The sequence below is a fragment of the Geotrypetes seraphini genome, chromosome 14 (genome assembly GCF_902459505.1).
Source record: "Geotrypetes seraphini chromosome 14, aGeoSer1.1, whole genome shotgun sequence".
NCBI classification, from domain to species: Eukaryota; Metazoa; Chordata; class Amphibia; order Gymnophiona; family Dermophiidae; genus Geotrypetes; species Geotrypetes seraphini.
This window is the reverse complement of record NC_047097.1, coordinates 61,627,977-61,643,407: the sequence shown is the minus strand read 5'-3', so window position 1 is coordinate 61,643,407 and position 15,431 is coordinate 61,627,977. Positions and strand designations below refer to the sequence as shown.

General features: G+C 43.2%; 1 protein-coding gene across 8 annotated transcripts in view; it reads left to right on the top strand.

Moving 5' to 3' along the window:
- Positions 1-15,431, top strand: part of ACY3 (aminoacylase 3) — a 26,086-nt gene extending 10,655 nt beyond the window's left edge. For 5 of the 8 annotated variants that reach the window (XM_033920512.1, XM_033920511.1, XM_033920517.1 and 2 more), the window contains 6 exons: positions 1,122-1,374; positions 7,939-8,134; positions 9,922-10,015; positions 12,553-12,660; positions 13,444-13,553; positions 15,003-15,431. In XM_033920512.1, coding sequence (XP_033776403.1) covers positions 1,122-1,374; positions 7,939-8,134; positions 9,922-10,015; positions 12,553-12,660; positions 13,444-13,553; positions 15,003-15,200 — 959 coding nt within the window. In that variant the 3' untranslated portion in view covers positions 15,201-15,431. Of the gene's footprint in view, positions 1-146; positions 1,375-7,938; positions 8,135-9,921; positions 10,016-12,552; positions 12,661-13,443; positions 13,554-15,002 lie in introns of those variants that run through there. The other 3 variants (XM_033920514.1, XM_033920513.1, XM_033920510.1) reach the window with 2 other exon arrangements.

The following is a 15,431-nucleotide window of genomic DNA, read 5'->3' as shown; positions in this document are numbered from 1 at the left end:
ACAGATTCAGAACGAATGCTAGGAAGTTTTTCTTTACCCAGCGTGTGGTGGACACCTGGAATGCGCTTCCAGAGGACGTAATAGGACAGAGTACGGTACTGGAGTTCAAGAAAGGATTGGACAATTTCCTGCTGGAAAAAGGGATAGAGGGGTATAGATAGAGGATTACTGCACAGGTCCTGGACCTGTTGGGCCGCCGCGTGAGTGGACTGCTGGGCACGATGGACCTCGGGTCTGACCCAGTGGAGGCATTGCTTATGTTCTGTCAGGTGACCCGTTCAAAGAAATGAATCTGATTCATCCGGCAAGAACTGTTTAGAATAGATCATAAATCCCAATAAATAAATAAAGTAAATCGTGCATATTTGTGGTCTCATTTGCCACTCCTCTCAAATCCAGCTGTTACTGATTTGATGAGTTAGAAACTTGCTCCGAACTCTGACATGTGCTCTCTTGTTTTGCTCCTGTAAGAGGTTTTCACTTCCTAATTTAAATTTTTACTCCATTAAAAAAAAAAAAAAAGTATACACCCACCCACCGAACACATTTATTGCCCAGTGTGGCTTCTTTCTGCCCTGACTTATATCAGCATTTCTGTAAGGATGTCCATTCTTTTCTACAGCATATAGTAATTTTGTACCTTTTTCCCTATCTTTTCCCTTTCCTTATGTATCTGAGTCTGTCTGTTTTGTCAGTTTGTTTTTATTCCCTTTTAAAGCTGTATAATGTATATTTTATTGTTACTCGCTTAGTATGTAATAAGCGATTTATCAAATTTGACTAAACTTGAAACTTGAAACTTAAACCTATGTATCTAACAATCTTTCTATTATTGATGATCTATTATCATTCTCTCTGTGTATATGTGCATTCATCTATACTATATTTCTGTAATCTATCATTTATCCCTATTATCTCGCTTTCTCCATATCAGTTTCTATGGGGGGGGGTCTGTCTTGTCTCCAATGTCTCTAATTTCTATAATTCTTCCCCGTTTTCTGTATATATTGAGTATATTCTGTATATATTGTGTATATATGGATAGTGAAGGTTTGTTGGTGAAATTTTTGTCTGCTACATGGTCACTCTCAGAAGACCTTTAATGCTGATTTGTCTTGCAGGAACGGAACAAGTTGATCAAACACTTTTTTTGATCATGTTTAAGCCCTTGAAACGGGTGGTCGTGACCGGAGACACCCACGGGAATGAAATGTCCGGGGTCTATCTCGCCAAGCACTGGCTGAAGAACCCTTCTGAGCTGCAGCGCGAAACCTTCAGCGCCACGCCCTTCCTAGGGAATCCTCGCGCCACTGAGAAAATTGTGCGATACGTTGACCAGGACCTTAACCGCAGCTTCAAAACAGAGATTTTAACGTAAGTATGAAAGGTCACTTGGATACACAAAGTCAGAGGCGTGAAGAAAGTACAAGAGATTTATTACGGTATACCGGACTCTAGTGCAGTTAATAGCCTGCCTATTAGAGTGTCAGAAACAGGAAATACACGGACTTTTATGCCCTTTTCACAAACTAATATATGCAAAAACTACAATTTTCATTTGTTACTTCTATAACTTTTTTACAATTATTATTGGTCCTAAGCTCACACTAGCAGGTCACTTATCTAACTCTTACAGTTCTAAATGTTACATGTACAGAAGGGCAGGGTACATCATGGCTCAAACTCTTATCTATTTAGCTTACAATGTGGTAAGGTAGGGACATACATTTTAGGCAGATGAGGTCAATAGATTGTACACTGTTTTCACCTATGTAGGCCAAAGCAATATTTTAAACAACAGTTAACCATTTCATGACCCTACAAGTAGAGTTTCGGTCTGACCGATTGGCATGGGGTGATTCGCCCATAAACTCTGTCTTCTTTTTGCCCCCCTCTTTTAGGAACGCATAGCGCGGGTTTAAGCACCGGCAGTAACTGCTCTGACGTTCATAGAATTCCTGTAAGCGTCGGAGCAGTTATCGCCGCTGCCGGCACTATGCGTTCGCAAAACAGGCATTTAGCTCACACCTTCAAGTATATCTAATCTAATCTAATAATTCATTTCTATACCGCACAGCCAAAAAGTTCGATGCAATTTTACATAAATTTAAAAAATACCATACAAAAGGATCAGATTAGTTAAATACTAAACGGATGAGTTTTCAATTGCTTTTTTAAAATCATAATAAGACTTAGAACAAAGTAGCAGGGGTTTTAATTCCATGTCCCAGAGAGCTGCTTGGTAAGCGAGCAGACGGTGATGGCATTTTTTTATACCGACATCCTTTAGTTGAAGGAAAGCTAAACAAGCCATGAGCACTTTGCTGATGTTTGGATCCAGCAATGGAGAATGAATCAAAAAGATAAGTGGACCTCATACCAAAGAGAACTGTAGAATTTCAGTAGGCAACCAATGCAGTTGGCGTGTTTCCTTGCCGAGGTAAGTACAATACAGTTTAGGACTGGATAATATATCATCAAGATAGAGTTTAATCTCTTCAGCTCTCAGATGCCTGCGTTGGCTGAATCATTGTCTGTAAGCCAACAAAAGCAGACGGAATGGTATCTTTCATTGAGCTATGAAGAGTTTTTGATATAAATGTTTATAGGTTTTTCTAAATATGCAAATAAAATTTCAAGCATTTCATTTAAAAGTGCATTGAAAAAAACCGGCACTTAGCTTTAAGTAATGTTGCCGGTATAATCCGTTAGTCGTCACCCAACGGGCCCCGTTTCACCCAGAATAGGGCTTCATCAGGGGTCGGATTATTAATCTACAAAACATAAAAGTTTATAGTTAAAATATAACATTCTACCTTAACGATAACTCAAATTTTGAGCTAGAAAGCTGTCGGGTACTCACCGAGCAATTTAGGCTCGTTCTTTTAGTTTGTAAAAATGGCGAATGCGATGGTACCACGCCACGCATGCGCTTTATATATCATATCCTACTGCGCATGTTTAGAACTTTAGATAAAAGTTTTTTTAAATTTTCAAAGAAGTTTCATAGTTAGAATGTAAACACAATAAAGCATGACTCAGTTCAAAAGAAAGAATGCCATTCAATGGCAGAATTTAATCCTTGGGGTTTCAGCGTGTTAAGACGGAAAATCCATCGAGATTCCCTTTGTAGAAGTTTTCTTTTTCTATCACCACCTCTTAGATTCGACTCTTCTTTATCAATGCAGAAAAAGCGGAGATCAGAGAAATTGAATTTTTCTAAGAAACAACTAGTTTTCCTGGATTTGTTAATCATTCAACATAATGAATGTTTTGAGTTCGAAGTACATACCAAACCTACCGATCGAAATACAATATTGAATTTTAAAAGCTGTCATCCTCTGAGTTTGAGGAAAAACTTACCTTTCTCCCAGTTTTTAAGGATAAAAAGAAACTGTTCATCTGATAAAACTTTTAATAAACATGCGAAAGCTTTATGCAAAAAACTGGATGAGTGAGGATATCCACAAGATGTAGTAAAGAAAGCATTTAAAAGATCAAAATATTATCAAAGAGATTGGTTATTACAAAAAAAGCAAAAAGAAATTAACCCCTCTGATAAATTCACTTGTACTCTTCGTTACTCTACTCATGGGAATGAGATAGCTAACATCCTTCGAAACAACTGGAAAATTGTTCAAACTAACCCTTTATTCCAGGAACAAGATCTATTGATAGCGTTTTCAAGAGGTAGCAACTTTAAAGATCTTTTATCACCAGCAGTGTTTGCTAGTTCTGCAAAACCTTCGAGAATTTTACCTGAAGGGTTCCATAAATGTGGTCACTGCAGCATTTGCCATTTGACAATTACTCAAAAAACTTTTAAAAATCCTCAAACGGGCAAGGAATATGAGATCAAACATTTCCTGACTTGCGATTCCAATTACATAATTTACATAATCATATGCCCATGTAATTTGTTATATGTAGGAATGTCAACTCGATCTTTTAAGATTAGAATTTCAGAACACAAATCCAGCCTTAAATGTCAGAAACTCAATGCCCCCTTGGTAGAACATTGTAATTCAAAATCTCACAATTTCTCTGATCTCCGCTTTTTCTGCATTGATAAAGAAGAGTCGAATCTAAGAGGTGGTGATAGAAAAAGAAAACTTCTACAAAGGGAATCTCGATGGATTTTCCGTCTTAACACGCTGAAACCCCAAGGATTAAATTCTGCCATTGAATGGCATTCTTTCTTTTGAACTGAGTCATGCTTTATTGTGTTTACATTCTAACTATGAAACTTCTTTGAAAATTTAAAAAAACTTTTATCTAAAGTTCTAAACATGCGCAGTAGGATATGATATATAAAGCGCATGCGTGGCGTGGTACCATCGCATTCGCCATTTTTACAAACTAAAAGAACGAGCCTAAATTGCTCGGTGAGTACCCGACAGCTTTCTAGCTCAAAATTTGAGTTATCGTTAAGGTAGAATGTTATATTTTAACTATAAACTTTTATGTTTTGTAGATTAATAATCCGACCCCTGATGAAGCCCTATTCTGGGTGAAACGGGGCCCGTTGGGTGACGACTAACGGATTATACCGGCAACATTACTTAAAGCTAAGTGCCGGTTTTTTTCAATGCACTTTTAAATGAAATGCTTGAAATTTTATTTGCATATTTAGAAAAACCTATAAACATTTATATCAAAAACTCTTCATAGCTCAATGAAAGATACCATTCCGTCTGCTTTTGTTGGCTTACAGACAATGATTCAGCCAACGCAGGCATCTGAGAGCTGAAGAGATTAAACTCTATCTTGATGATATATTATCCAGTCCTAAACTGTATTGTACTTACCTAGGAGAGGACTTTTTCCATTAGATATTTAGTGTTTCCTTGCCGCTCATAATCTGTGTTGGACTCATTTATTCAAGAAAGGACACGATCTTTTCTGTCACAGCCCCTCAAATCTGGAACTCGCTCCCTATCAATATAAGGGAAGAAAGATTACTTAGTAAGTTTAAAAGTCTCCTGAAAAGCTGGCTTTTTAAAGACGCCTTAAACTGAGTTATTTGAATTCTATATAATCTGGATACTCTTTAGCGCAGTGATTCTCAACCCTGTCCTGGAGGAACACCAGGCCAATCGGGTTTTCAGGCTAGCCCTAATGAATATGCATGAGAGAGATTTGCATATGATGGAAGTGATAGGCATGCAAATTTGCTTCATGCATATTCATTAGGGCTAGCCTGAAAACCCGATTGGCCTGGTGTTCCTCCAGGACAGGGTTGGGAACCACTGCTTTAGCGGACTAAAAGTGCCGCTAAGTGAGAATTGAGAGGGTAACCTTTTCCCATCCTATTGTTTCATGTTCAAGTTTCAAGTTTATTAAATTTTGATTTTACGCAATATCCAATATTTCAATGCGTATTACATAATTGTAAAAGCCAGGGATGACAAATACAAATACAAATAAGACCTATGTCTTTTTTATTTGTTTACAAATTGTATTTAATCCTTCCCCCCCCCCCCCTTTTGTGTTTGGTTGGTCAAAAGTTGTATTAACCGTTTGGTTTAATTAATGTGTTTTTCATTTTTTTACTCTGATTTTATTGTTATTTGTAAATCGCATTGGATTACGATTTTGCAATCAAATCAAATTTTTAAATTATTAGATTGAAACTTAAACTTGAGGGGTTACGTGACTTGCCCAAGATGACACGGAGCTGCTGTGAGATTTGAACTTGGCTATGCTCAAAAATGTAAATCTCGCTACCCTCTTTATAATCACTCATCCGTATTATGTTTTTCCTTCCTTTAAATAAAGTTCCTGTAAACCGTGCCGAGCTCTTTCTTTATGGAGAGGATGCGGTATATAAACTGAAGGTTTAGTTTAGTTCCCCTAGTACCAGTGGCATAATAAAGGGGGCGGCTCGCCCCAGGCGCCATCGTGGCGGGGGTGCTGGCACCTCTCCGCCCACCCCACCCCCCTCCACAGCACACATGCGCCCTCCCTCGCCTCTTTAAATCTTCGTTAGCACGAATAACTTTTCCAGCCTGCTGCTTGCACCAGCCTGGCCCCCCTCAGAACCCACTTCCGGGTCACGGGTCCAGAAAGTGACATCAGAGGGAAATCCAGTGATGGCGTGAGCAGCGAGTCGGAGACGCTGCTCAGGCTGGCAAATATTTAAAGAGGTACAGGGGGAAGGGAGGGCATGAGTGCCATGGGGGTTGGTGAAGAAGCAGAGGGGGCACAGGAGGAGCAGGGAACGGAGAGTGTACCTGGCCGGGGTGCCTCCTACCCTCGATATGCCACTGCCTGGTGCTTGTCCTGCAGGCGTGTCACTCCCCCTTCATGCATCCAGGACGGGATGTATTGAGCAGCCATGGAGCGGCGGTGCTTGACCATGAAAAATCAGATGGACGCAGTGGTTCAAAAGGGTTACTATACCTTTTGGAAATTACGTACCATCAGATCCTACTTTAATGCTGCTGCTTTCACAATTGTAGTTCAGGCATTACTTTTGAGTGTTCTGGATTACTTGGCTAGACTGACCTTGGGTCAGAATACAGCAGTAAGAATGATTTATGGTCTAAGGAAGGATGACCAAGTGACCCCCTCATTATTGTGAGCTGCATTGGCTCCCGGTGGAGAGCTGGGTGATTTCTAAGTTGGGATGCTTATATTATAAAGTCACTTTTGGTGTTGCCCCATTATATCTTGTTGATAGATTTGTTATCACGGTACATGAGAATAGTAGAAAATCTCATGCCCTATTTATGTTCCCTTCAGTCAAGGGCAAAAGATGTCCGTCATTTATTGATTAGATCCACATCTTATGAACATTACAGGAAACTTTTGAAGACTTTTCTTTTTTTTCCAAAATTCTTGGTTAATTAAATTTCTGTATATCGCATTATTCCTGTATTTTCTCATAGCATAATCTTTTGTTAACCGCATTGAACCAAGGGTTGCGCAGTCTAGAAATTTGCTATTATGTTATGTTCAGGCGTGCGGCTGTTTGCTCTGCCAATCCCCTGCCCCCTCTGACGTCAGTTTCCTGTTCTGGGGCAGGGGGTCTAGCAGAGCTGATATCTGCATGACTATAGACCGTGACTCCATGACTGCTCAGTTCACCCCTGCACTGCCAACACCTGGGGCAGTCCACACCCACCGCCCTTGCCCTTGGTATGCCACTGCACAGTGGAATATTGCCTTCTATCCCGTGACTTTTTGATTTCCTCGGGAATCTCTCATGAGACACTTAAGTGTTTTCTTCAACTAGCTCACTGATATCCCATGTTTTATTTACATATTCAAAAATCCTAGATTGGTCAGACATAACTTTCCTTTGCTAAATCGTGTTGACTTTGCCATGTTCTTTCCTGTCTATTCAGATGTTCACCGATTTGGTCGTTGACAGGTCAAAAGCGCGCGCCGACAAAGGCACGCCGAGACAATTGAGCGCAAGGCGGAAGCCCGCGCCGAAGAAAAACAGTGTTTTAAGGGGCTCCGACAGGGGGTGGGGGAGGGAACCCCCCCACTTTACTGAATACAGATCGCGCCGGCGTTGGTGGGGGTTTGGGGGGTTGTAACCCTCCACATTATACTGAAAGCTTCACTTTTTCCCTAAAAAACAGGGAAAAAGTTAAGTTTCCAGTATAATGAGGGGGGTTACAACCCCCAAACCCCCCCACAACGCTGCACAATGCCGGCGCGATCTGTATTCAGTAAAGTGGGGGGGGGGGGGTCAGAGCCCCTTAAAACACTGGTTTTCTTCGGCGCGGGCTTCCACCTTGCGCTCAGTTGTCTCGGCGCGCGCTTTTGACTATCTACCAATTTTGTCACCTGCATGTCTCCCCGGCACTCTCAGACCCCCCAGCTTAGATCATAAGAGTTAGTACATGGAAGCCATGTCTGATCATTCTATAAGAATTTTTTAAAGGCGTGACTCTGCTCTCCATCAAATTGCCTCTCCTCTTCCAGCTCCTCTTCTGAAGGCGATGAACTGTATGAGATAAAACGAGCCAAAGAAATTAACCAGCTGTACGGCCCCAAAGGGTCAACACAGACTTACGACTTTATGATTGACATGCACAACACAACCTCCAACATGGGCGCTTGCCTGATTGTGGACAGCACGGAGAACCACCTCATCATGCACATGGCAAATTATGTACAGGTAATATACACTTCAAAAGATTCTGTCACCTATGTACAGGTAATAGACCTAACAACACCTCTCCACAATATTATAGAGAATGACATGGGGATAAATTTTTCCCCATCCCCGCAGGAAATCAAGCTCCCCATCCAATCCCGTCCCCACGAGTTTTATCCCTGTCTCTGTCTCTGCCCAATAGGAGGAAATATTTTTTCACTCAGAGAATAGTTAAGCTCTGTAATGCATTGCCAGAGGATGTGGTGAAAGCAGTTAATGTAGCTGGTTTTAATAAAGGTTTGGACAAGTTCCTGGAGGAAAAGTCTACAGTCTGCTGTTGAGACAGACATGGGAGAAGCCACTGCTTGCCCTGGATCTGTGGCATGGAATGCTGCTACTCTTTGGGTTTTTGTCAGGTACTTGTGACTTGGATTGGCCTCCGTGAAGACGGGATACTGGGCTGTATGGACCATTGGTTTAACCCAGTGAGGCTATTCTTATGTTCTTATGCCCCATTCCTGTAACCGCACAAGCCTCGAACACTTATGATTTTAAAGTGTTTGAGGCTTGTGCAGATGAGGACGGAGCTTAGGCATTGGTGGAATGAGGCATTATGACATCACAATCTGAGCTCTAGAATGTTGCTACTTAGGATTTTAAAGCGTTTGAGGCTTGTGCAGATGAGGACGGAGCTTAGGCATTGGTGGAATGAGGCATTATGACATCACAATCTGAGCTCTAGAATGTCGCTACTTAGGATGTTAAAGCGTTTGAGGCTTGTGCAGATGAGGACGGAGCTTAGGCATTGGTGGAATGAGGCATTATGACATCACAATTTGAGCTCTAGAATGTCGCTACTTAGGATGTTAAAGCGTTTGAGGCTTGTGCAGATGAGGACGGAGCTTAGGCATTGGTGGAATGAGGCATTATGACATCACAATTTGAGCTCTAGAATGTCGCTACTTAGGATGTTAAAGCGTTTGAGGCTTGTGCAGATGAGGACGGAGCTTAGGCATTGGTGGAATGAGGCATTATGACATCACAATCTGAGCTCTAGAATGTTGCTACTTAGGATTTTCAAGTGTTTGAAGCTTGTGCAGATGAGGATGGAGCTTGCAGGAATGGGGCAGGGACAGGAAAAGAACTCGCCGGGACGGGACAAGAAAATGAGTTCCTGTGTGGATGGGGGAAAATTTGTCTCCATGTCATTCTCTGCTCCAAATACAGTAATCTACATACAGGTAATGCATCTAGTGACACTTCTCCACATACAATTCATTAAATGAAGATAACACCCCTCCAGTGAAACCTTACCAGCTATATTCACCTATGTACAGGTAATACACCCAATGACATTTCTCCAGATACAGTCACCTAACTAAAGGTCATCCACCAGGGGCACCTCACCAGATAAAGTTACCTATATACAGGTAACACCCTACCCCCCCAATAAAACATCTCTACATAGAGTAACATATAAACAGGTAACATATTCAGAAGCACCTTTCCAGATACTGTCACCTATGTGCATGTAACAGACCCAGTGATACCTCACCAGACACAATCACCTATATAGATATAATATACCCAGAAGCACATCTCCAGATAGTCACCTATGTACAGGTAACACACCCAGCAACACCTCTCCAGATACAGTCGCTTATGTACAGGTAACGCACGGAGATCTCTTTCATTCACTTCTGTATAGGAAACACATAGTCACTTAAATAACGTACTTGTAATTTTAGAGCACTACAAACTAAGAAGCACTGAAAGATGTATTAACGTATATTTTTGCTTTCTGCTAGAAAAACTATACCCTTGCCAAGACACCTATCTACCTGTACAAGCTGGGCGATGAAGAGTCCTATGCTATTGACTCTATCTGTAAATATGGACTAGGTGAGAATGGGAAAGCTTTGCGCTGGTGACTTATTGTTAGAGCAAGGTTCGGGCGAACCCGCTCTGAACGCAGTGGGACTGGGCAGAAGAGTCTCTGTGAGAGGAACTAGGAGCAGTGGCGAGGGTGAGGGGCACCCCTCACCCGCCCTCTTCTCCACCCACCCATCCCCTGCTCCTTCCCAACCCCCCCGCGCGCCCTTCCTTTCCCCTGTTCCCTTTTTTACTTTCCAGGCCCCAGCGTCATCGCAAACCCACTTCCCGTGTCGTGTCGGCTACCCCCCCCTTGACGTCACTTCCTAGGCGCGGGGCCCGGAAGTGACGTCGGAGAGAGGCGACACCGACGCGGGGAGCAAGTTTGCAATGCTGCTCGCACAGGGAGAATTAAAGAGGGACAAGGCGCACGCATGCAATAGGGGGGAGCAGGGGGGCGTAGAGGAAGAGGGAGCCTGCGCCCCTTACAATGACTGCTCCAGGGGCGGACTGCTGCCCCATTACTATGCCATTGACTAGGAGGCTGGTTTCTTGCCTGCACTAGTAGAGTCCTTTGAATAGTATATAGAACATTATAAATTCTGTGGATAATAAAAACATGATGACAGATAAAGGCCAAATGGCCCATCTAGTCTGCCCATTCGCAGCATCCACTATCTCCTCTCCCTATTGGCTAAGGCTCTTAACATTTGCATCTCCTCTTCCTATAGGCTAAGGCTCTTTACACCTGCATTGTGAGGTCATAGAGCTTTATGGTTATAGAGACACAGAAGCATGATGGCAGATAAAGGCCAAATGGCCCATCCACAGCATCCACTATCTCCTCCTCTCCCTGTTGGTTAAGGCTCTTTACACCTGCATTGTGAGGTCATAGAGCTTTATGGTTATAGAAGCATTGTAACGTGATGGCAGATAAAGGCCAAAGGGCCCATCCAGTCTGCCCATCTGCAGCATCCACTATCTCCTCCTCTCCATAAGAGATCCCCTGGTATCTTAGCTCAGGCACTGTATCCAGGGATCTGGAACCTATGTGATCCAGCAACGTTGCTTCTCGTTACCCTGGGCAAGTCACCTAATCTAGGGTTGCCAGATTTTACTATAGTAAAATCCAGACCCTAGACCCTCCCCCAGGCCTGCCTAGTTCGCCCCATCCCTGCCCTGTTATGCCCCTGTCCCGCCCCCAATCCCGCCCCTACTGCCTGCTCTTGTTGGGCAAGAGGAGGCTTTTGAAAACCCGGACAAAGGGCCGGGTCTTGAAAAACCGTCCGAACCCCCGGACATGGCACCACCAGTATTCCCTCCTACCCCGAATGCAAAAAATATGAGCCAGAATGCACTTACAGAGCCGGCATCCTGCTGTGAGGTCTTTCTGTTCAAAATGGAGCAGACGGGACTACTGGCGCGATTGTATTTACATAAATATATATTTGCATTATATTCGTAATTCACTATCTTCTGAGTTGTTGGAGGATGGAAGTGAGGATGCCGCTGCCACAGCCACTCAGAGATATTGGCCCACTGCATGGCAAAAGTGAGGAAGTATGGGGCAGCAAAGTAAGGTAGACCTATACTGGGGGAAGGGGCAACTGATGGAGGAAGAAGGTCCAAAAGAGGGAGAGTGCCACCACTGGATGGCCACAGGGATGTTTTCACCTCCCTAGGTAGTCACATGAGCTACCAAAAAGGTTGCAATGTGGTGTAGGGGGGCTGGAAAGGAGAGGAAGAGGGTTAGGGTTACCATATGACTCCAGAATAAGGAGGACGGATTGAGACATTGCTTTCAATGGAAGTAAAACCCAGATGTCTCCATCCGTTCTCCTTTTTCTGGAGCCATAAGATAATCCTAAAGAGGGTGGCACTGAGGGAAGGATGTTACAACGATGCTGAAGATCTGAATTTCTTGACCTTTGGATTCATGAATTGGATTTAGGACTCCTGTACAGAGCTGCCATATTTGAAGAGGGAGATTTTAGGCCAGTCCCGGCTTTCTGACAACCCATTCATGCTGAATTATGGGCCCTGCAGGATGGATTTGAATTGGCAGAATCAGCGACTATAAATCTCTATAAGTGAAAAACTAGAATTGGCCAAAATGTTTTCCTCCCGGCACTGGGTAACTTGATAACTCTGCATGTAGAGTTGTTTGCTTTGGTGTTAACACATCTTAAAATTCAATAAAATTGGTTTTGGTTTTTTTTTTTTAAAGTTACAATGTCCCTGGTCCCAGAGAGAGTAACCAGGGCTCTGACTCTATATACCCAGCTGACTAAGCATCTTCCCCTCCATCAATATCCCAAATAATTTGAACTGAAGAGATGAGGGAGCAGCTGGTCTGTGAACTCACACAGCTGCTAAGATACGCGGTTATATTTTGTGGCCTGCCACATTGATTTCAATGCGTAGAACCACAGTCTACAAATCCCATGCTGCTTTGGGATGTACGTTCACAACTGGGGTTGGTCAAAAAGTTTCCCTCCCGGAGCTGGGTAATTTGGTAACGCTGTGATACGTGAGATTCTGACTCTGGCTTTGTGTCTCCCTGGCAGCACTGGAAGTGGGTCCACAGCCTCAGGGGGTAGTGAGAGCCGATGCTCTCAAACACATGAGAGGTCTGGTCAACTCCGTTTTGGACTTCATTGACCTTTTCAACAAAGGTGAGCCACACTGCTTATTTAAGTTTAAGTTTATTTACATTTGATTCTGATATACCACCTTCATGGTGGTTTTGCAAAGAGAATAACTAGAGCTGTACCAAATTGCATATTTTACCGTTCAGCCAAAAATGAACAATGAAAATATTCGGCCGAATACGAATAATACTGCAAATCATGAGAAAGTCACTCCATTAAGGTCAAAATAAACTCAACCGAAGGTAATATTGTTTATATATCTGGTAGAACTCTGCTCAGAGATATGAAGGCTGTGTGTGCCGCCTCATCACCCAATCATCACGGTGTTCAATGATAATACACACCACTATTCATGATAGTTCAGCTACTCAAGCTACAGGAAACTTCTCTTAATCACTTAAATTTGTATAAAGCGACTGAAACTTAGTTTGAACTGGTTTTATGGTTCCGACGTGACACGTTTCGGTACTGCGTCAGGGAACCGACACAAGCTTTAAATACAATCCAAACTGAAGGTGAAGACTCACTCAAATTGTACACATTATACACTCTCCAATCAATACTTATTTCTTCTTGCTGTTGCAGCTCTCTCCCTATGGCCATTTTTCCCTTTCTCATCCCTCTCACTCCTCCTGCAACAATTTCCCTCCCCACAACCCCACTCCCAACTAATATGCTCTCTCCCCATGCACCCTCTCCTCCAGCGTGGAGCACCTTTCCTTTCCCTTCCCTTCCCCATCTGCCAGGTCCAGCTCTTACGTTGCCATAACACTCTGTTTTTCCCACGCCCTCATTTTCTTTCTGCAGGTACAGCCTTCCCAGCCTTTGAGATTGAAGCGTACAAGCTCCTTGCACGAGAAGATTACCCTCGATCCTCTGATGGTGAGATCATGGCCATCATTCATCCTCATCTACAGGTACTTGTGACCTGGATTGGCCACTGTTAGAAACAGGATACTGGGCTAGATGAACCACTGGCCTGACTCGTATGGTCTTATTTCTCAGGGTACCCCCAAAGGTGGACACTCGTATCCAGAAAAGAGGACAAAGATGTGCACTGAATATATCTACCTAAATTCTCATTACAAATTGTTAATCCTTGCCCCATCATCTTCCAAAGAAAACTGAAAACCCATCTGTTCGATACTTAATCTCCTTTACCCTCTCTTCTCTCCCTTCCCCTCCTCCCTCCCTCCTCTCTCCCCTCTTTTTCTCTCCCCTTCCTCTCCCTCTTACCTATCCACCTCCTCTCTCCTCTCTTTACAGTCACTTTGAGCCTGTGTAGGTATGAGCAACGCCCAAGTAGAAGATTAAATTAGATTAATCCAATCCTGGTCCTCATCTGTAAGGGATTGGAACTTGTATACCACCACATACAGGTATTTCAAGCACGTTTCCTTATTTGTCCTGGTGGCAGGGCAGGATTAATTCTTCGAGGGCCCCTAAGCACACAAGTACACTGGGCCCCTCCTGGGTCTGCCCCGCCCACACCCTGCCCCCATTTATCTGTTTTCTTATTTACTTTTTTATTTCCACTTATATTTCTTTTTTAAAAATTCAAAACAAACAAAGATTAGCATACCAGTGCACAGTTTTTCTTCTATGCAACCCCCAAACATCTCTGAACCAATCCCCCCCCCTTCCTTCCCTTCCCACCTACTTACCCAGGACATTAACTTTGAACCCTTTCAATACGTATATAAAAGCTTTCAAATATATTGTAAAGCAGTAATACTATCCGAAATATAAGTCTATATTAATAACCAAGTTTACATCGCCTAACTGCCTCACTCGACATCAGGGGTGTCAAACTCAATCACACAAGGGACCGAAATCTGATTGAATAAGGCCCGACTTAGTGCAGGAAGAGGCGGTCGGAGCGTACCGCGAGTGATTTCCTGAACTCGTGGCGCTCCGGCTGCTCTCTCCTGCCTCTCCCGCTGCCCTCTCCTTGTCGGTGGTGCGTGGTCAGAAAATACCGCGAACTGCCGACCGCGAACGACCGGGGGAACACTGTACTTCTACTAAGACTAAGGGTTCCTTTTATTAAGGTTAGCGTACCTTAATAAAAGGGACCCCTATGTATCTTGAGAATGGCCATGTCTGGTACTGTAAATTTGTGTGTCTGCTGCAAACTTGGATTTGGGCATCATATCGAAAATGGCCCTCCACTTATCCAGTTAACTTTAATCAGAACAGGTGCCGCTGATCAACCCATCCTTTCTCTGGCAATATAGACACATTCAGCTCTGTACAGATAGACATAAGAGACTTCGCGCTCTGGTTGTGCAGTTGTGGCAATTTTCTTTTTTTTTGGGGGGGGGGGAGCGATCTGACTCATGAAACTCCTTTCTCTCCCACATTAGGATAAGGATTTTGACCCCCTGAACCCTGGAGATCCAATGTTCCAGACCCTGGATGGGAAAGATATTATCTACGAGGGAGATACTCCCGTCTACCCCACCTTTATCAATGAGGGCGCGTACTATGAAAAGAAGATCGCCTTTGCCAAGATGGAAAAGCTCACTTTCTCCATCCCCGCCATTCAAGCGCAGACAGAGTGAAATAAGCTGCAGCTTAGGTCAGCAGCCTCTCCTCCTGCTGGGAAAAGAAAGCCAAAGAAACCGGGGCCTGCGGGCCTGCAAAGAAATTGTGCTAATTCTTCACGTGTTCATGTTTTTATGATCATCTTCTTGTGGAACTGGCCCCGAGCTGATATGTTACTTAGCTTTCTTTATAATTTCATATCTCTTTTGTATTACTGTTAAAATAAAGCTTTAATACTCTACAAATTA